The 22,080-nt window shown below is 50.6% G+C and overlaps 1 protein-coding gene across 1 annotated transcript in view; it reads left to right on the top strand.

The window, feature by feature from the left end:
• The first annotated feature begins 6,301 nt into the window (after nt 1-6,301).
• The window catches only part of AMACR (alpha-methylacyl-CoA racemase), a 151,817-nt gene continuing 136,038 nt past the window's right edge, over nt 6,302-22,080 (top strand). The window contains exon 1 of the mRNA XM_073681499.1: nt 6,302-6,413. Coding sequence (XP_073537600.1) covers nt 6,386-6,413 — 28 coding nt within the window. The 5' untranslated portion in view covers nt 6,302-6,385. The remainder of the gene's footprint in view (nt 6,414-22,080) is intronic.

Below are 22,080 nucleotides of genomic sequence, written 5' to 3'. Positions count from 1 at the left end.
ACCCAGCCTACCGGTGTTACCTCAGACTACCTGTAGTGTAGTTCACACTGAATCCACCACACCAGGGGTAGACACTAGGGACCAGGGTAGGACAATGACAACTAACGTACTACGTTAATCGACCAGGAGTACAAAAGGTCAGCTCCCTGCTCGCTGGAGAAACTAAAGTATAAAGTATAAGAGAACTAAAGTGTATGTTGTTTATAGTTGTACCCGTTAAATAGTCTTAGAAAAGTATATTTGTTTATTTGTTGAATTTATGGACAATTGGACCACAGGACTAGGTGTGGTCAGGACAATATTGAATATAGTTACTAATAGGCCTAGAAAATAAACCAGATGTGGCTGAAGCCACGACCAGGGACGATGCGATTCCCACCAGCCAAATTACAGTTACCAGGATTGTGGCATAAGGACTAAGCGCCGCAGTGAATGCTTTCAATTTTTGTTGGGTTTTTGTAATTTTTGACTTGTTACACTGTTTGTAATGTGAATTGTTATTTGTTAATTTTGAAAGGTATCCTCAGTCCGGGAGTACTGAAGTTAACTAGGGGGGAATGTGGCACCCCGGGGGTCCGGTTTTCACAGTGGCATTGCCTCTCTCACAAGAGGTGATGCCATGCCTGGAAGCAAGCAGGGGTCCCCTAATCAGGTTTTACTAAGCATGCAACACTTTCCTGGCTCCAGACCAGCAAGGGGAGCTCCTCCCCTTGGCAACTTGGATCTGGGGGCGGGGTTAGTTAGACTTAGTGTGAGGAGTTGAAGTCAGGACGTCGAGGAGACACCCCAGAAGAACCAGCACAGAAGAACTGGACACGGGAGTCCGAGGCTGTGGGGCACCGAAGGCCCAGCAGTAGAAACCGGAGGGCAGGAGACTGCAGGTCTCCTGGCCCCATCAGACGCTGGAGGCTCAGCAGCACCGCAGGGCCCAGCACCACCACGTGGGAGCAACGCACCAGCAAGGCCCGAGCTGCCTGCCATACGAGTGAGCACAGAAACGTTGCACTCAGTGATGAGGGCCACCGCACAGCTCCAAGCAGCAGGGCCAAAGAGTTTATTGGAAAGGGAAGGCCTCCAACTTCACCTGGCAAGGAGGATTCTTTACTTGCTTCCAGGCTGCCCGGACTTCCACTTCTTGCCAGTACCCTTGTGTCACCCTGGGGGCTATAGGGGACTCGGTTCCCGGGCCTTTTACCTTGTTTAGGATGTCACGGCAGTCGGCTCCCGGGCCCATACTCTGGGCCTCTCTTCAAAAAAAGGATTTTAGTGTACAGTTTGACTCGTGACGCTACCTGTGGTTTCCGGTAATGGTTACCGGCGCTGCTGCAGACCTCCAGGGGTGATGGGATGGCAGCTGGGATGTTCTTGCTCCCCACAGGCGGAGCGGGCCCCCGGGGTAGTGTAGGTGCAAATGGTGGTAATGCTGGGGCTTGCAGTGCAGGAGAGATGGCGCAGCGAAAATAACTGACAGAGACAGTGCAGTGCAGTCATCCGAGTTTTACTCACAGTTCTTATTCAAGGATCTCAGGTACACTGTACGGGTGTCAGCCTCCGCGTCGCACTGCGTCCACCAGACTAGGGGTTCAGCACTTTCTCAAATTTAACAGGAGCGCTTGACGGAACCCCACTTTCTCTATGTTCCTTACTAGACCGACTTCTCGCGCTGGGTCTTCTCCCTCCTGCCCTGCGCTTCCCACACACAGTCCCGATCAGGTGCTCTGAAGTCCCTCTGGGCAACCTGGAGTTCCCGGACTTGCTTGATGCCCTTCACGGTGACTAGGGTGAGACTGTGGCGACTGCACCATGGAAGTGCAGAAGCCTCCGGTTTTTCCAGCCGAGACTTGGAGTAACACGGCTGGTCCAGGGACCGGTTCCCTTCCTGCGGCATGATCCCTCTGACGCCTGGCAGATTCGGGGCGTACGGGTGCCGTCCTGCACTCACCGTACCCCCTGGGATCCCTTCTGTAAAACGGAGCCTTTCTCCTCTGCTCCCCTCCTGGGCCTCTATTGCTAGGCCCCACTTATGGAGCAGAGCTCCTGAAGAGACTCTGCTCCCCTCCTCTCCTCACTGAATCACTCTCACTCTCTGTTCTCCCACCACCCTAAGATGGCTTCCCCTTATATACCTCCTACAATGGTGCTCCCCTACTCTACTTCCTCCACCCACACCCACTACTGGTTCCCCCTCTCTTTGGTTCCCCCCACTCCAGCCAGGGACAGGGCTCAGCAGGAACACAATGTATCTTGCCCTTCTAGCCGGCCTGGAGTAGTGTAGTGTTGAATGCGGGTGTTTGGGGTTCCGGGCAGCACTCCCTCCTTACCTGAGAGAAGGAGGCACCACACCTCTGGGTGAGGTGCAGTACCTCTGTGGCGACTGAACCCCCAGGGGCGCCACACCCTAGTCCCGGCTTGTCTAATCACCGCCAGTAAAGATAAGAGGAAACCGCCATTAAGTTGTGGACTAATTATTGCTGCGCCATCAACCCCTGCACTACAACGCCCAGCATAACCCATAACATCTACACTGCCCTGGAGCTAAGCTCTACATGTGGAGAGCCACACCATCCCTGCTGCAGTAACATCAGCTCCAGAGGACCAGCCCCGCAGCGGCGGCTCCCTTAGCCGCATACCACAGGTGGCGTCACGAACTTTATACAATCACTATAAATCCCCTGTCAATAACCCCTTTTTATTGACTGCCCTGGGTCACGGACCGGGTCACCGCCACTGTGACATCCCCCATCATTTACCGGCCCGGCACCGGGTACCCAACGGCCCAGGGGGCGCGTCATAAACAGGACTATTATCAAGCAACACTGTTGGTGAGTGCATCATCTGTTCCATTTCTATAGCTTTTATGACACAAAGGAAATAAACATGTGTATAACAAAACATGAAAGAAGAAATACTTCATTTTCTGGAACAATTTTAAGGGTGTCAACACTTTCAGCCGTGACTGTAGATAGATACATAGATAAATAATATATACAGTGCATTGTGAAAGTATTTGGCCCCCTTGAACTTTTTTACCTTTTGCCACATTAACTCAAGGGGGCTGAATAATATCGCACACCCCACTTTTCAGTTTTTAATTTGTTAAAAAAAGTTTAAAATATCCAATAAATTTCGTTCCACTTCACGATTGTGTCCCACTTGTTGTTGATTCTTCCCAAAAAAGTTAGAATTTTATATCTTTATGTTTGAAGCCAGAAATGTGGCAAAAGGTAGAAAAGTTCAAGGGGGCAAATACTTTCACAATGCACAATGTACATAGATAAAGTAGATATATAGATACAGTAAAATCCAGTTTAGCTATAACTAAAACCAGTCTGGGAAAAATGGGTAGATAGGAGTGCACCCACCGCCCAGGGGCTTTCATCCACCCATCTATTAGCTGCAGTGCTTATTTCCACATGACTAACCATTATAGAGCCACACCTGAAGAACGTCAAGAGGATGATGAGGACTGAGTTCTCCTTAATGTCATGGATTACTATAAATCACCCCGCCCTCAGCCATGTAGTAATGTATTCCTGTGTGTAACATGAGCCCTACCGAAGAATCTCTAGACTAAAGTAGATCTATCACCGGATTTCACAATATAAACTGCATAATTTAGTACATAGAGCTCTTATACCTGATGAGGCTGGTGTACTTACTGTGAAAATTTATATCAGAATGGCTGCAGAATCCTGTTATTATAATGAGCATTTTATTAGTCTAACAAAAAAGTGAGACAGTCCAAGAGTATTCAATATCCACCACGACCGACTGACAGCTGCAGCTGGTACAGAGCAATTTGATATTTCAGCAGCAGCAGGGAGGAGGGACACTGAGGAACTGTCAATAAGGTTGGATGGGCGAGGATTCAGCAGCAGCAGGGAAGATGAGCTGTCAATCAGGCTAGGTGGGTGGAGATTCAGCAGTAGCAGGAAGGAGGAGCTGTCAATAAGATTTGATAGGTGAGAATTTAGCAGCAGAAGGGAGGAGGGACACCGAGGAACTGTCAATAAGGTTGGATGGGTGAGGATTCAGCAGCAGCAGGGAAGATAAGCTGTCAATCAGGCTAGGTGGGTGGAGATTCAGCAGTAGCAGGAAGGAGGAGCTGTCAATAAGATTTGATGGGTGAGGATTCAGCAGCAGCAGGGAGGAGGGACACTGAGGAGCTTGTCAATCGGGCTAAGTGGGTGGAGATTCAGCAGGAGAAAGGAGCTGTCAATCAGGATAATTGGGCAGAAACTGATTAAACTTTCAAAAATGATGAAATATTCATTTTGGTCTGGATTTTCACAGCAAGTACACGGCTCATTGTTATGCACACGCCCGGACTGACTGGCGTGTGCGGGAGCAGTGGTTCCACTGGACCATGGACCGGAGAGTGCCTGGAGGGGCGTGACTAAGTATCTGGCCGATCCGACCAAGGTGGCACGACGGCATACGACGCCAGTGCACCAGGGAGAAACCGGGCAGAGGGACCAGGTGCTACTCCAGGTCAAACTCCGGACACGGGGGTTGACCCACACAGGGATTACTGGAACAGGCAGGCTAGGCTGGCACAGACTGGTGGATATAAGCAAACACGGCAGGTATGCAGACGGGTGGATACAGGCGAATATGCAGGCAGGGAGGTACTGGCCGAAAGGACGGGCTGGAGCACAGAGAGGACAAGACCCAGTACAGACTGGGACACAGAAACAGAACCGCAGATGCGGTAGCCAAACACTGCAGAGAGGGAACGCCCGAAGCGGTGGGCAAGAGCAGAGCAGGACGGGACTGCCGGAGCAGCGAGCACAAGCAGAGCAGGACAGGACTGCCGGAGCAGCGATCAGATGCAGAGCAGGACGGGGCTGCCGGAGCAGCGAGCAGAAGCAGAGCAGGACAGGACTGCCGGAGCAGCGAGCAGATGCAGAGCAGGACGGGGCTGCCGGAGCAGCGAGCAGAAGCAGAGCAGGACAGGACTGCCGGAGCAGCGAGCAGATGCAGAGCAGAAACCGCAGGAGTGGCAAGCAAGGCAAGAGCAGAGTGGAAACCGCAAGAGGGGTAAACAAGGCAGGAGCAGAGCGGCTAAGAAGGCCGCAGCAGAGCGGAAACCGCAGAGCGGCAAACAAGGCAGGAGCAGAGCGGAAACCGCAGAGCGGCAAACAAGGCAGGAGCAGAGCGGAAACCGCAGAGCGGCAAACAAGGCAGGAGCAGAGCGGAAACCGCAGAGCGGCAAACAAGGCAGGAGCAGAGCGGAAACCGCAGAGCGGCAAACAAGGCAGGAGCAGAGCGGAAACCGCAGAGCGGCAAACAAGGCAGGAGCAGAGCGGAAACCGCAGAGCGGCAAACAAGGCAGGAGCAGAGCGGAAACCGCAGAGCGGTAAACAAGGCAGGAGCAGAGCGGAAACCGCAGAGCGGCTAAGAAGGCAGGAGCAGAGCGGAAACCGCAGAGCGGCAACCAAGGCAGGAGCAGAGCAGAAACCGCAAGAGCGGCAAGCAAAGCAGGAGCAGAGCGGAAACCGCAGAGCGGTAAACAAGGCAGGAGCAGAGCAGAAACCGCAAGAGCGGCAAGCTAAGCAGGAGCAGAGCGGAAACCGCAGAGCGGTAAACAAGGCAGGAGCAGAGCAGAAACCGCAAGAGCGGCAAGCTAAGCAGGAGCAGAGCGGAAACCGCAGAGCGGCTAGAACCGCCGGAGCGGCGAACGAGACAAGGCAAGGGGATAGGACTCTGTTCACAAAGAACAGACGGAGAAGGAAAGGCAGAACCAGAAGCACACAAAGTACTTACAAAGAAGTAGCGAGCGTACACTAAATTCACAACAGAGGTACAGAGACGACGAGAAGGAATTTAGGAGCAAGTTCAGACTCTGCAGAAAGACGCAGAAAACAGACAGAGGGAAAAGGGAGAAAAGGCTAAAGTAGAAACGAGGCACAGACAACTGGGAACCGAGGAACGGGAACAAATACAGCAAGTCTGGGACACAAACAGGACTCTGTTCAGACGGGAACAGATACCGCAAGGCACAGACAGGCAGATCTAGGAAAACAGCCCCTAGAAGGCGAAAGAACAGGCTAGAAGCGTGTTCACAAGAACAGACCACAGTTCAGACACAGAACTGGAGAACAGGCAGGAAAACAGGATAGGACCTGGCACGTCAGAGACAAAAAGCCGACTGACAGGACACAATGCTCAGGCACCATCTTGAGGAAGAAGGTGGTATAAATACCCAAAGATGGACAGCAATAGGCTGAAGGTGCAACAGGGGCGTGTCCGCAGCAGGTACAAGAAACAGGAAGTTCAGCGGGCGTCGCCCTATGCAGCCAAAACAGACAAACAGACAGCAAGGAGGGAAGCCAGAGAGACATTCTGGACTGGAGATCAAGTGCGCGCTCTTGCACAGTGGGAGATGGACCACCATGCAAGGACGCCGCCAGGTATGTTACACTCATCAGGTGAACGAGATTTATTTAATGATGTATGCAGCTAGTATTGGGTTATTTAGTGAAGCTTTCACAAGTTGATTTGTCATGCCTCTTCCTTATACCTCAAGAATGTATTGGACTCCATTGTGCTGCAGATAATATTCAGGAAGTATAGGGAAAGTGTTATGTCCCCAAATGCTAATAATAATCTGCAGATATGGGGTTACTCTGCAAATTATTAGGGCTCATACCCATATGTGTGAAAAAAAACGTTCCGATATCTAGACCGAAAAAACTAGTGTCATGCGAGTGCCAAGCAATTGCTATGCGATTTTCTCACCTAGCGTCCGTATGACATCCGTATGCAATGCGATTTTAACATGGGCTTTTACATATGGTAATTGTCTAGGGCTTTTACACAGTTTTCTAAGGCAATATTCTTCAGTACACATATAAATAAGTATATATATACAGTACAGACCAAAAGTTTGGACACACAGTCATCAAAGCAAAAGGTGGCTACTTTGAAGAACCTAGAATATAAGACATATTTTCAGTTGTTTCACACTTTTTTGTTAAGTATATAATTCCACATGTGTTAATTCATAGTTTTGATGCCTTCAGTGTGAATGTACAATTTTCATAGTCATGAAAATACAGAAAAATCTTTAAATGAGAAGGTGTGTCCAAACTTTTGGTCGGGTGGGGCACATTAGAATATTCGGGAGCTTGATCCGAGCAACGAGCCCAATGTAAGTCTACGGGAAGCTCGAGCATTTTTCAGGCGGCTCCCCCTGGCGGTCGGCAGAGGGCCTAAAAATTGCCCAAATCGATGGGAACAGTGCTCAAATGACATGGGAACAGCATGGGGAAGACCCCTGGAAGCATTTCTGACTCCCAGGTCACTGCTGTCAACAACGTTGTCAGAGTATTACGCCACTTTTACGGACTCACAATAAATCATACAAAAACTAAACCAAAATAATTTTCCTGGGAAATATGTTAAGGAACATCCTTTCCAGGGTAATGACTTGTATATAAGGCAAAATAAATAACCAAAAACAAAAATACTCCTCCACACCTTGGGCTATGTTCACACGCTGTGTTTTTTATGCGTTTTTGCACTTTTGCATTGCTTTCAACCAAGACAAATGCATTCACCGGGAAATGTCATTTTAACATTATACAACCTTATCTGGCCATGTGCTGTGTGAGATATCATCAGACACATCGTATTTCATTTATGAAGGAGGGACTCCGAAAGTCACAAAGCCTATTTTTACCGCCTTACTATTCTTAAAGGGCCAGCAGTGGGCTATACTTTGTTGTTCCCATTATTAAAGAGTGGGTCTCCTATACTGTTATTGCGTATGCAGTGACTGCAAGGGCTGCCAAAATTTGGGAAAAACTCCACTAACAATTTAAAGACACATAGAGCAGAGCCACAGTAACGACATGTTCCCATAAGAAAGGAGAGGGTCTGCTATACAGTTATAGGGTATGCACTGAGTCCAAATTTAGGAAAAACCCCACTAACAATTTAAACACACATAGAGCTGGTCCACAGTAATGACATGTTCCTAATAGAAAGGAGAGAGTCTGTTATACAGTTATAGGGTATGCAGTGAGTCAAACGGCTGCCAAAATTTAGGAAAAACCCCACTAACAATTTAAACACACATATACAGCTCTGACAAAAATTAAGAGACCACTGCACAGTTTTCTAAAAATCCCCATCTCTACATCTCTGACAGCCATTCCATTCCAGTGTCAGTTGAATTCCAACCACCGTCCACCTCATTCTACTTAATGTGCTTCTGATTAGGTGATCATCTGAACCAAATCTTATGTAACGAGGGAAAGTATAAAAAACACTGCTGTGGTCTTCACAATCCTCTTGCAATAGGACAAGCTGGATGCAAAACAAGTGCTAGGAATAGCCCAAAAGTAATTTGAATGAAAAAATAACTTTTAACCATGCCAAAAGGAGTTTAAAAGAAAAGTCTTGAGTGCGGAAAAGAAGGGCTCAATTCTGACTTTACTAGCAGAGGGATACAGTGAGCGTCATGTTGCCTTCATCCTTAAAATTTCAAAGACAGCAGTCCATTACAACACGGTCAAGCAGCAGACATTGGGGACAACAAAGCTACAGACCGGCAGAGGGCGAAAGCGACTCTCCACTGACCGGGATGACCGCCATCTTATTCGAATGTCACTCAGCAACCGCAGGACGACATCAAGTGACCTACAAAAGCAATGGCAAATGGCAGCTGGGGTGAAGTGCACGGCAAGAGCAGTTGGTAACAGGCTCCTAGAGGCCTCAAGTCATGTAAAGCTAGAAAAAAGCCTTTCATCAATGAGAAGCAAAGGAGAGCCAGGCTGAAGTTTGCCAAAGACCATAAGGATTGGACCATAGAGGACTGGAGTAAGGTAATCTTCTCTGATGAGTCTAATTTTCAGCTTTGCCCAACACCTGGTTGTCTAGTGGTTAGACGGAGACCTGGAGAGGCATACAAGCCACAGTGTCTTGCACCCAGTGTGAAATTTGGTGGAAGATCGGTAATGATCTGTAGATGCTTCAGCAAGGCTGGAAATGGGCAGGGTAATCTTTGCGAAGGACGTATGAATCAAGCCGCATACAGGGTTATCCTTGAAAAACACTTGCTTCCTTCTGCTGAGGCAATGGTCCCCAACTCTGAGGACTGTTTTTTCCAGCAGGACAATGCCCCATGCCACACAGCTAGGTCAATCAATGTGTGGATGAAGGCGCACCACATCAAGACCCTGTCATGGCCAGCCCAATCTCCAGACCTGAACCCCATTGAAAACCTCTGGAATATAATCAAGAGGAAGATGGATAGTCACAAGCCATCAAACAAAGAAGAACGGCTTACATGTTTGTGCCAGGAGTGGCATAAGGTCACCCAAAAGCAGCGTGAAAGACTGATGGAAAGCAGCCAAGACGCATGAAAGCTGTGGTTAAAAATCATGATTATTCCACCAAATATTGATTTCTGAACTCTTCCTGAGTTAAAACGTGAGTATTGTTGTTTCTAAATGAATAAGAACTTGTTTTCTTTGCATTATTTGAGGTCTTAACGCACGGTTTCTTTTTATTATTTTGACGATTTCTCATTTGCTACAAATATATACTAAATTTTTAGCTTTGAATTTCGGAGACATGTTGTCAGTAGTTTATAGAATAAAACAACAATGTACATTTTACTCAAAAATATACCTAGAAAGAGAAAAATCAGAGAAAATGAAAATTTTGCAGTGGTCTCTTGCTATTTTTACCAGAGTTGTAGCTGGGCTACAGTAACGATTACGACATGTCCCCATTAAAAAGGAGTGGGTCTCCCATAATGTTTGCCTAAGGAGTGAATGCAACTGTGTCACTAAGGGGGAATATAGGGGACTCGGTACCCGGGCCTTTTACCTTGTTTAGGAGGTCACGGCAGTCGGCTCCCGGGCCCATACTCTGGGTCTCTCTTTAAAAAGGGGTTTTAGTGTACAGTTTGTCATGACGCCACCTGTGGTTTCCGGTAATTGTTACCGGCGCTGCTGCAGACCTCCGGGGGGTGATGGGATGGCAGCAGGGATGTTTCTGCTCCCCACAGGTGGAGCGAGCCCCCGGGGCAGTGTAGGTGCTGATGGTGGTGATGCTGGGGCTTGGGGTGCAGGAGAGATGGCACAGCAGAAATAATTGACGGAGGCAGTGCAGTGCAATCATTCGAGTTTTACTCACAGTTCTTGTTCAAGTTTCTCAGGTACACTGTACGGGTGTCAGCCTCCGCGTCGCACTGCGTCTGCCAGGCAGGGGCTCAGCACTCCTTCAGGTAGATTAGAAGCACTTAACGGGGCCCCCTTTCTTATGTTCCTTTCCTTGACCGACTTCTCGCGCTGGGTCTTCTCCCTCCTGCCCTGCGCTCTCCACACTCAGTCTCGATCGAGTGCTCTGAAGTCCCTCTGGGCAACCTGGAGTTCCCGGACCTACTTGATGCCCTTCACGGCGACTAGGGTGAGGCTGTGGCAACTGCACCATGGAAGTGCAGAAGCGTCCGGTTTTTCCAGCCGAGACCTGGAGTAACACGGCTGGTCCAGGGACCGGTTCCCTTCCTGCGGCCTGATCCCTCTGACACCTGGCAGATTCGGGGCGTACGGGTGCCGTCCTGCACTCACCGTACCCCCTGGGATCCCTTCGGTTACCGGAGCCTTTCGCCTCTGCTCCCCTCCTGGGCCTCTATTACTAGGCCCCACTTATGGAGCAGAGCTCCTGAAGAGACTCTGCTCCCCTCTTCTCCTTAATACTCACTGACTGACTGTCCAACCTCCTACCCTAAGATGCCTTCCCTTTATATACCTGTCTACAAATATGTAGCTGTCTACAAATATGTCAAGGGCTGTCACATTGTAGAAGGATCATCTTTATTCTCATTTGCACAAGGAAAGACTAGAAGCAATGGGATGAAACTAAATGGGAGGAGACACAGATTAGATATTAGAAAAAACTTTTTGACAGTGAAGGTGATCAATGAGTGGAACAGGCTGCCACGAGAGGTGGTGAGTTCCCCTTCAATGGACGTCTTCAAACAGAGGCTGGACAGACATCTGTTTGAGATGATTTAGTGAATCCTGCTTTGAGCAGGGGGTTGGACCAGATGACCCAGGAGGTCCCTTCCAACTCTACATTCTATGATTCTATGATTCTATGATACCTCCTACAATGGTGCTCCCCTACCCTACATCCTCCACCCACACCCACTACTGGTTCCCCCTCTCTTTGATTCCCCCCACTCCATCCAGGGACAGGGCTCAGCAGGAACACAATGCATCTTGCTCTTCCAGCCGGCCTGGAGCAGTGTAGTGTTGAATGTGGGTGTTGGGGTCCCGGGCAGCACTCCCTCCTTACCTGAGAGAAGGAGACACCACACCTCTGGGTGAGATACAGTACCTCTGTGGCGACTGAACCCTCAGGGGCGCCATACTACCCCCTGGCAAAACACAGCATGTCCGCGGGCTGGAACTGAGCAAAAACACGGTATTTTAGACATACAAAATTTTTAGAATGCATTCATAAAACTTTTTCTTCCCTTTATGGGAGGCACATTACTTGAACGTTACTGGGTAACATTATTACAGACAATATAAAACTTTTCACTTACAGATACATATTTTCTCATGTAAAACATTTTCAACATTTTTCAAGCAAATTGCAGTGAGATCCCAAACAGGGTGTCCATCTCACGTGTAGAGGTGCAAATCAAGCAGTGACGCGCCCAGGCAATGGGGACGACTTGGCACCCGGGCCTTGTTGTTGCCTGATCTTGGGGGATGTCGCGGTGGCTGGCTCCCGGGCCCGTATCCTGGGGTCACTCTTAAAAGAAAGGGGGAAGTTATATGGGATAGGGAATGTTCGTGACGCCACCTGTGGTGTCTGGTGAGGATCACCAGTGCTGCGACAGTCCTCTGAGGCCGGTGTTCGGCAGCTTAGTTGGTGCGGCTCCCCACAGGTGGAGCGGGGCCTCAGGGCAGCGTAAGTGTAGGGATGCAGGACTGAGGGGACCCAGCCGGGTCAGAGGAAGAATAGGCACACACACAACAGTTCACTTCAGTACCTTTACTGGTGGTGTTTCTGGCACGGTCCAGGGTACTTCAGGGTGAAGGGTGCATATCAGGACTCTCCCCAGTGAGCGGGTGTGGGGCCTCCTGTTCCTTGCCTTTCCTTGAAAAGTTTCTGACCTGTGTGGAGCTAGGCCTAACTTGGTCTCCGTCTTGCACCTGCTGACCTGGTGGTAGGGCTTTCTGTTGGAGATCACACTCCCTGGTCTCTTGGGCCTCCGTGACTCCTGGCCCTGGTATAACAGTCAGCTTCTGGTGAACCTGGGACGTAAAGTTCTCCAGGGGTTCCGGTTGTTCCTGCTGGGGATATAGGCCCCCTGTAGGCGCGGACCCGGTGTCCGGTAAATGGCTTTGGGGTGAGCTGGTTAATCTCCTCTGCCCCCTATGATGCTTGCTTACTCCACTCGCCTTCGGCCACGCTCGGGGCCCTCACTAGGCTTCACACGGGCAGTAGGCCTCGCTACTCTTCGCCGCTCTCTGAGCGTCGGCACGCTCCTGCTCACTAATCTGAGCTCACTGAGTCTGAACTCTCTCTTGAGGGACTGGCTGAGCTCTACTGCAGACTGACCTCTCTCAGGCTCATCTTCTGCAGGAACTGGAACTAACTCTGTCCCCTGAGGAAACTGTTTTCTAGACTAAGACTCAGCTGCCTGGCTCCACCCTCTCTTTATATATCCCTAACGGGCTCCTTCTGCTGGTCTGAGGTGGTAGGGTGGAGGTGTGTGAATGCTATGAGGGCCTCTTGTGGAGAAGTCCATCCATGCACCCCTCTGGGATCTGTGGCACCAATGCGCAGCAGGGCGCCACAGCAGCATGAGGGACCCGTCCGAAAACCATCAACGTATGCCCTGGGCATGGCTGCGGGGCTTAAGTGATCCTGGTGTTGGACCACGTCTTCGGCCACGCCAAACGGGTTTTTTGTTCTGAGGTCTGTGGTTGCAAATATAAAACCAATAGAGGGCACTTTAAGAAGTGCAAACTATATACAAGATCAGTTCTTGGCTGCCCACAGTCCTCAGCCTGAAGTCTGTATACCCTTACCAGGTAATTATGCACACAAAATTTTCAGCTTGTACCCTTACGGGTAACTTATTTACAATGTTCAGTCCCACTTACTGATACTTAGTAGTGGGGTCCCCGCCGGAGGTACTTCTGATTTTTGCTGGCTGACCCAGCCAGGTCATCAGCCATGAACTGAGGGGGCATGTCCTTTTCCTCCTCGACTACGCGGTATACCTGGAGGGCATACCACCCGCGTTCCCCGTGGTGCCTAGTATAGGTGACACGGTCACCGGGGTACAAATTCCGGTTGGGATGGCCCTGCTCCAGCTGGGGCTCAACATCCCGCCGGTTAACAAATATGTCTCTGCTGAAGTGGGGGTCACAGATGAAGCCCCACCCTGCCCCCAAGTCAAATTTGACGACCAGTCCCTCTTCACTGGGACTAGGACGGGCAGATTCTGCTTGCCGGACTTGGGCTTTTGCGGCCTTGTTTCGGGTCTCCAACCGCTTGCAGCGCGCCCGCCGGGTGCGCTGTTCCTTTTCTAGTTGTAGGAGCTCCCGTCTGCAGAACTCCTTTTTCACCAGTGCTTGGGTCTCCTGCGGGAACCCCATCAGGTCCCCCCCTGGTTGTCCCACCTAAACTCTTCTCCTCCTGGGCAGGCAACCAGGGGCGCTGGTACCAGGAGTAGCGGGCATTTTGCTGATCCTCAAACATGGCGGACCAGTCGAGAGAGGGCGCTCCGTACACCCACTCGGGTGCCGGGGGTGGCGGTTCCGGAAGGGAGCCGAGCAAGAGGTCTGCGGAGTCATCGCCCGGGGGTGGAGGTTCCGGGCTTAGCAGCTGCTCCAGGGTGTACGTGGCTGGGTACGGGGGGTGCTGCTGTAGGAGGCCCAGGAGCAGATCGGCGCTTGCAGCGCCCGGGATAGGGGAACTCTTCCTACCTGCTCCTGTGCTGCACACGGCCTTCTGGCGCTCATCTGGCTCCGCCTGGGCTGGGGTGCCGCCGATGGTACCCGGCGCTGACTGTCGCCGAGCTGCTATCTTCGCCAGCAGCCCTTTCTTCCATCAGGGAACCGCTGCTTGCTGGGCCCATTCCACCTAGAGGAATTCAGCATCCTCCGGGGACAGTTTGACGTCAGTTCCCTCCAGGGTGAGGGGGGTCGTCAGCTCTTGCCGGCCAGAAGCGGAGGTTTGGTCCTGACCTCCTTCCATTCTGGCTGCCGGGTGCGGTCTGACTAGACTGGTTAAGACCACACCCTGTCTCCATTTCTTCTCTCCTTCTCCCCTCCCTTTTTGGGGGTGGTTCCATGGCAGTCTGCTGTCGGTCACTCCCAGGGACGTCCTCCCCGCCTCGATGGACACATCTATGCGGATGATCACAGTTGCAAGGGGCGGGTTGTGCTTTTGCCGCCATTCTGGGACCCGGCCCACGATGGGAAGTTCCATATTGTTGTCTTTAATCACGCACATAATGGTGCCCGTTCTTCTGGGGCGGGCGCCACATTTAGTGAAGATATACAGTTCAAATAAGGCACACAGTACCCGGTGGCAGCGGGCACGAAATCCTGTTCGTGACGCCAGGAAAGAGAGCTGTGTCACTAAGGGGGGATATAGGGGACTCGGTACCCGGGCCTTTTACCTTGTTTAGGAGGTCACGGCAGTCGGCTCCCGGGCCCATACTCTGGGTCTCTCTTTAAAAAGGAGTTTTAGTGTACAGTTTGTTTTGTGACGCCACCTGTGGTTTCTGGTAATGGTTACCGGCGCTGCTGTAGACCTCCGGGGGTGATGGGATGGCAGCTGGGATGTTTCTACTCCCCACAGGTGGAGCGGGCCCCCGGGGCAGTGTAGGTGCAAATGGTGGTGATGCTGGGGCTTGGGGTGCAGGAGAGATGGCGCAGCAGAAATAACGGACGAAGGCAGTGCAGTGCAGTCATCCGAGTTTTACTCACAGTTCTTGTTCAAGTTTCTCAGGTAGACTGTACGGGTGTCAGCCTCCGCGTCTCACTGCGTCTGCCAGGCAGGGGCTCAGCACTCCTTCAGGTAGATTAGAAGCACTTAACGGGACCCCCTTTCTTATGTTCCTTTCCTTGACCGACTTCACGTGCTGGGTCTTCTCCCTCCTGCCCTGCGCTCCCCACACACAGTCCCGATCGGGTGCTCTGAAGTTCCTTCTGGGCAACCTGGAGTTCCCGGACCTACTTGATGCCCTTCACGGCGACTAGGGTGAGGCTGTGGCAACTGCACCATGGAAGTGCAGAAGCCTCTGATTTTTCCAGCCGAGACCTGGGGTAACACGGCTGGTCCAGGGACCGGTTTCCTTCCTGCGGCCTGATCCCTCTGACACCTGGCAGATTCGGGCCTACGGGTGCCGTCCTGCACTAACCGTACCCCCTGGGATCCCTTCAGTTACCGGAGCCTTTCTCCTCTGCTCCCCTCCTGGGCCTCTATTACTAGGCCCCACTTATGGAGCAGAGCTCCTGAAGAGACTCTGCTCCCCTCCTCTCCTTACTACACACTGACTGACTGTCCAACCTCCTACCCTAGGATGGCTTCCCTTTATATACCTCCTACAATGGTGCTCCCCTACTCTACATCCTCCTCCCACACCCACTACTGGTTCACCCTCTCTTTGGTTCCCCCCACTCCATCCAGTGACAGGGTTTAGCAGGAACACAATGCATCTTGCTCTTCCAGCTGGCCTGGAGCAGTGGAGTGTTGAATGTGGGTGTTGGGGTCCCGGGCAGCACACCCTCCTTACCTGAGAGAAGGAGACACCACACCTCTGGGTGAGGTGCAGTACCTCTGTGGCGACTGAACCCTCAGGGCCACCACACAACGGCTGCCAAAATTTTGAAGTAACTCCAATGTCCCTAGCAAGAGAAGCGGAGGTCGGAGGGCCTCCTGAAAACAATGCTCCCATTATTAGGAAGTGCGTCTCCCATACTGTTTGCCTATGCAGTGAATGCCAGGTTGTATGTCCCCCTGCCAGGTTGGGTCAGTTACTCTATCATCTGTATAGAGATGGGCAAGAGAGACTAAGTAACTGTAAGCAAACACCACCCCCTGCTGGAAAAAACTGAACCTGAAACAAAGAATTGTGTTAGCAGGAACCAAATGTTGTACAGCAGATTGGCAGGGGAAAGACTTTGCATGCTGGACCTGATCATGTGACCCAGAGAGTTTCCTGGGTATAAAGGCCCTGTGTGTCAGATTGCAGGGGTTTTTGGTGCCAATAGAGCGCAGGGTGTGCATGTGCACCACAGGAGACGCTGCAGCCAGAGATTTGGCGCCAAGCTGCAGAGTGGAGCAGACGTGCTCCAGAGGGACAGCAGAGCCCAGCGCAACAGGCCTCAGCCGGAGGGCTGTGCTGCACCAGAGTTGGACATAGTCTGAGAGGCTCCGCACTCCTCACAGAAGCCCCCCTGAGCCCTGCGCATGTTGGTCAGAGTCAGGACCTGCTCCCCACACTGAGTAAGTTTCCGGGATCCGACGCCACGTGTCAAGAGCCGAGGTCAGGACCCCTTTCCCCCAAGCGTGAGAGACTACCGTCGACGGTCAAGCTGAGAAGAGCTGAGAGATGACAGCGACAGGAAAGACGCGCCAGCAGCAGTGGAGGACCCGCCAAGTGAACAGAGCCGTCACCTCTACAACTCTCACCTACGGTACAGGGGACAGTTGGGATTAGGATCTCAGGTTGGGTGCGGGCCGTTTGGTGCGTGGAAGGCTAAACGGGATCTGATAGACTTTATCTGGAAGCGACTTGCTGTCTAGCGGGAAGAATTGGTGACCCCCGCTAGGGCCATATAAAGAGAAAGAGAACTCACGTGGTGTCTCCCAAGACTGGGTGCATCACACTGTTGCAAAGGACCAGGCTCGGTCTGGCCTGGCGGGGCGCCGGGAAATTTCCCGGTGGGCCCCGGGCCCCTTGCAGAGGGAACAGTTGAATTAAAAAAAAAAAAAAAAAAAAAAAGTAAAGTGGTCGTGGGCCCTTTAAGGGCGCGCGCACGCTCTTTCACCGACGCGATGCCCAGGACAGTAGTGGGAGGGGCCTGGGAGCAGGAGTGCAGGGGCTGCACTGCAGCGTCACACTCAGCAGACAGGGCCGCACGTCTGCTAAAAGTGACGTCACAGCGCGCCCTGCACTGCAGTCTCCCACATTAGGAGCGTGTCTGTGGGCTGGAGACAAGCCAAGGTACTGTAATATTTGTGTGTTTGTATGGATTTTTATGTACAGTAGATGCTGCTTGCATGTGTGTGTATATGCCTGCGTGTGTACAGTGTGTGTATATGCCTGTGTGTACAGTGTGTGTATATGCCTGTGTGTATATGCCTGTGTGTATATATATATGCCTGTGTGTGTATATTCCTGTGTGTGTGTGTATATATGCCAGTGTGTTTACATTGTGTATGCCTGTGTGTTTATGTGTCTTCACACGTGTGTGCGTGCTTCCCTGCGTGTCTGCATTTTTGTGTGTGTGATTGTCTGAGTGTGTACGTGTCCCCATTTCTGTGAGTATGTGTATCTGCGTGTGTATATTAGGGCTCTTTCACATGTCCTGATATTTACGGGACTGGAGATATCCGTGTCCACCTGTGTGTCATCCAAGTGACTCATACTGGCGCTTGGGAATCAGTGTACAGTTAGCACTGTTCCCAAGAGCCGGGTGCTGAGCGCTGCCCTCATCATAGATCCCTGCAGGCGCTGTGATCAGCAGCAGCGGGGTCAATGATGAGAGTAGTAGTCCGTGTCCAACTGTAAAAATAAGAATAAAATAAAAAAATCCTTATACTCACCTCTCCTAAGTGTCACCTGCTGTAATCCGTGCGAGCGCTCACGCCGAGGAGAATGACTCCTGCAGCGAGCTTGCTCCAGAGCTGCGCTTGTTGAATCACAGGGCACCGCTTGTTGAGCGCAACTCCGGAGCCCACTCGCTGCAGGAGACATTCTCCTCGGCGTGAGCGCTCGCACGGATTACAGCGGGTGACACTTAGTAGAGGTTAGTATAAGGATTTTTTTATTTTATTCTTTTTACAGTTGGACACAGCGGGTATCGACTATTACTCTCATCATTGACCCTGCTGGTGCTGAACGCAGCGCTTGCAGGGATCTATGATGAGGGCAGCACTCAGCGCTCTTCCCAAGCACTGGGTGCTAACTGTCATCAGTGTGCGGGACATTTTGCGGTCTGGACAGCAGGTAAAAAACAGACATGCCAGCGTGTTTTGCCCACGGACACCACATGGTCTGTGGAAAGTGGAAACACACTGACATGTGCACATACGCATTCATGTGAATGGGTCTACGTGTGTCAGTGTCTCTGGTACGTGTGGAAACGGTCACCGCATGTACTGACGTGTGAAAGAGCCCTTAGTATGTGTCCGTGTGCGCTTGTTTTCGTGTGTGTAAGCGTGCTTCTGCATGTCTGTGTGCTCTTCCGAAGATTTATTATATTTGGAGAGAGATGGGAGAGAAATTTTAGGAGACAGAATGGGGAGATGTGTGAAGAAACAGTATGGTGAACTAGGGGAGGGGTGGGAATGGGTGCGAGAACAGAATGGGGAAGGGATGTATAAGACAGTATGGAGAGCGGGGGAATAGTGTGAGGAGACAGTATGGAGGGAGAAAAGTGTAAGGTGACACAGCACAGAGACTAGGTAGTGAGGGGGAAGGTATAGTGATGCGGCAGTATGGGGGGAACAGTGTGAGGGCACAGCAAGGAGGGAACAGTATGCTGAGGAGGGGGAGTGTGATGAAGGGGCACGTTATAGAGACTGGGCACTATAGGGGGGACACAGTGTGAGAGGACAATGTGAACAGGGGGCCCAGTATGGTAAGGAGAGGACAGTGTGGAGAGCAGGTACCATAAGAGGGATACAGTGTATGTCATTTTTTTGTGCAGGGAGCATTGTAAGAGTTAGGTTTATTCAGGGGCTCAGCGTAGATATTTTTATTCGGGAGCATTATAATGACACTGCTATCTTTAAGGGCATCGTGTCGGGATGTGCTGCAGAAGACCGGAGAAGATGGAAGTCTGCAGAGACGATCTGTGGATGAGAAAAGTCATCATGGAGACTGGACAAGAGGGAGACGAAAAGAAAGAGAACGACTCTAATCAGAGAAGACGTCTCAGGTAAGATACCTGGATGTAAATGTTCATTTGTGATCCTGCCTGTGTCTCATCAGTACTGTGGTTCCTGTATGGTCCGCAGTCTGATGATGACTGATAACAACTCCCAGTATCTCTATTGTTAATTACATACTGGGAGTAATAGGTTTATGCGATACAAAGATATATGGGGCTGACCTGACATTACAAATGATGGTGGTTCAGATGATGTATTCATGTACTGATGTGTTTGTGCGTGTCTGCGTGTTTGTATGTGTCTACGTATCTGGAATAATATGTATTTTTGTAAGATGCGTGTATGTAAGAGTCCATTGTGGTGTGTAATAACATTCATATGCTTGGGGCACCTTTACTAAATCTATTAGGACTTGCTCACATGTGTTAGGGAATTCCATTTGTCTTTCCACATTTAGGAACAGACAAGTGAAATTTGCTAACCTTGTCATAACTGTCACCATTGGGATGTGCTTGTATGGAGCGGGTTCAGGAGCTGAGCCTGCTCCATACCAGGCAGATGTCGGCTGTGTTACATAGCCGGCGTCTGCCTGTAACAGCAGTGATCAGAGCTCGCCTTGATTGCTGCTGTTTTGAGTATTTAAGTGCCCTTGTCAATCACTGACAGCAGCATTTAGCTAACCGGTGCATGCAGTCACCTGCTCCCTTCAGCCCCCTGTGACGCAGTTGCAGGTTGCTGGTGGGTTGCCAGTAGTGCTGAGTGAGCGTGGTCGGACAAGGTGTTATTTCAGCATGCTCGGGTGTTATCCAGGTATCTTGTAGTGCTCTGCTAATATGCTCGAGTCCCTGCGGTAACATGTTTTGCGGCGGTAGACAGAAGCAACACATGCAGGGATTACCTAACAAACAGGCAATTCCTGCATGTGTTGCGTCTGCCTACCGCCGCAAAACATGCTACCCTGGGGACTCGAGCATATTAGCAGAGCACTACAAGATACCTGGATAACACCTGAGCATGCTGGGATCACACCTTATCCGACCACACTCACTCAGCACTAGTTGCCAGGTGTTGCTGCCATGTTAGTCGTTCAATGAAGCTCAGCCTGAGGTTGGGCTCCATGGAAGTGTCACAATCAAGGTGCCGGACGTTATTGCAGCACCCTCACTTTGTAGTTAGTGTTGACTGTAATGTCTCCCTCCTTGCACCGCCCCAATAACAGGAAGCGAGTGTCGGCAGGGAGAATGAAACTTAATTTTCTCCGTGTAGCCAACGCTTTTCCAATAAGCCGTCTAACCAGGCTTTAAACCCTATTTACCTGCAGATTACCCCTATATCTGCAGATAAATAGCGTTTTTCCAGGTGACAAGTTACCATTAAAGGGACTCTGGCAGTACGGAATGACTGTTCGAACAAAGTCCTGCCACTCAGTGCTTCACAGCGCGGCCAATCATGTAACTATAGTACATTATAGAAAAACATAACAAGTAATAAAACCGTTTATGGTGGGCTGTAGTGTGGGCCCCTAGAGTCAGTTCCCCTGGTGGGCCCTAGGCACCCCAGTCCGACCCTGCAAAGGACTGTACTGTTATTCACTGAAATATTTCTCATTGTTATTCCAAGTTGCTGTTTATTACCTTTCCTACTAACCCCCTTTGTAGAATAGTTGTTATACATATAAAATGGTTATATCAACCCCTGACTGCTCTCGTCTTGTGTCTCTGTGCATTGCATTCCGGCACCTGCATTACACATCCACCACCTTGTCTTCCACTTCCGCACCCTGGTCCTCCTCCTAACTTTCTGGCAATTGTGTCTCATCATCATCATCCACCTCTTGCGACAGTAATTGCACTTTCCCACCGTCGCCTTCGTGTGACCGTGGCTGCTCCAATATTTAGGCATCGCTAAATGTGATCTCCTCTTGACTCGCTTGAAGCTGGCCAGGCGAGAGGCCCGAATCTATAAATGGAAAAGTGAACAGCTCTTCTGAGTGTCCAAGTGTGGGATGAGTTATCTCTGGGTTCTCGGCATTGTGGGAGGAAGGAGGATCAGGGTGAGGAATATGCGGTCCAGACTCACGGCTTCTGAGACTTGACTGTGTGGAAGACAGGGTGGTGGTGGTGGTGACTAAGTGACTGGAAGCATTATCCGCTATCCAACCAACAACCTTTTTACACTGCTCTGGGTTCAATAGTGGTGTGCTGCTGTCCCCTAGGAATTGAGACAGGAAGGTCAGGCAACAAGATGTGGGTGCTTGTTGTGGCACAATTTCAGCTTGCCCACGGCCACATCCTTGGCTTCTGCATGCACCATTACCATCACGTCCAGTTCCCCTACCCTTGCCACACACCTTGCCCATTTTGCATTGTGTCTAGCTATTCATACTAGGTGTCTGTAAAGAATAGCATTAGTAAATTACAGGCCTGCTATTTAAAACTGTGGTTCTCTGTCAGACATATCACCTATAACAGTGTTCTCCATTTAAAATGGTCATATTTCATACTTCATATTTACATACAGTACTTAGCGTTGCAGAGTGCTACTTTATTTGTTAATTGTATATGGAGGTAGCGTCTCCTAGTAAGCACCTGTTCACACCTATTTCTTGTATTGGAAATGCCGTCAGTTTTTTCTGTTTATATGTTTAAGCTTTGCTGAGCACTGCACCTCTATGCCACAGGTGGTTTTAATTGCAGTAGGATCTTACTTTCCCACATGTAAGCATACGGATGTCCCTTGGAGAGGTATTCACATTGGTAGGGTCCTGGCATTGAGAAACGCCTTAACGCGGCTGTCAGGTACACATGAATTGGCCAATTTATGCGCTATGGATGCGCCATTTCTGAGGCGGCTGAGGGCTCCTGTTTTTAGCCTCGGAGGGGGCCAATATTCATGGCCCTTTCATAGACTATTAAAATCAGCCCCCCGCTGTCTGCATGGCCTTTGCTAGCTATTAAAATAGGGGGACCC

This window comes from Phyllobates terribilis, unplaced genomic scaffold (genome assembly GCF_046119375.1).
Source record: "Phyllobates terribilis strain yellow unplaced genomic scaffold, ASM4611937v1 Scaffold_1__5_contigs__length_1240528914, whole genome shotgun sequence".
NCBI classification, from domain to species: Eukaryota; Metazoa; Chordata; class Amphibia; order Anura; family Dendrobatidae; genus Phyllobates; species Phyllobates terribilis.
This window is presented reverse-complemented; position numbering and strand designations above follow the sequence as displayed.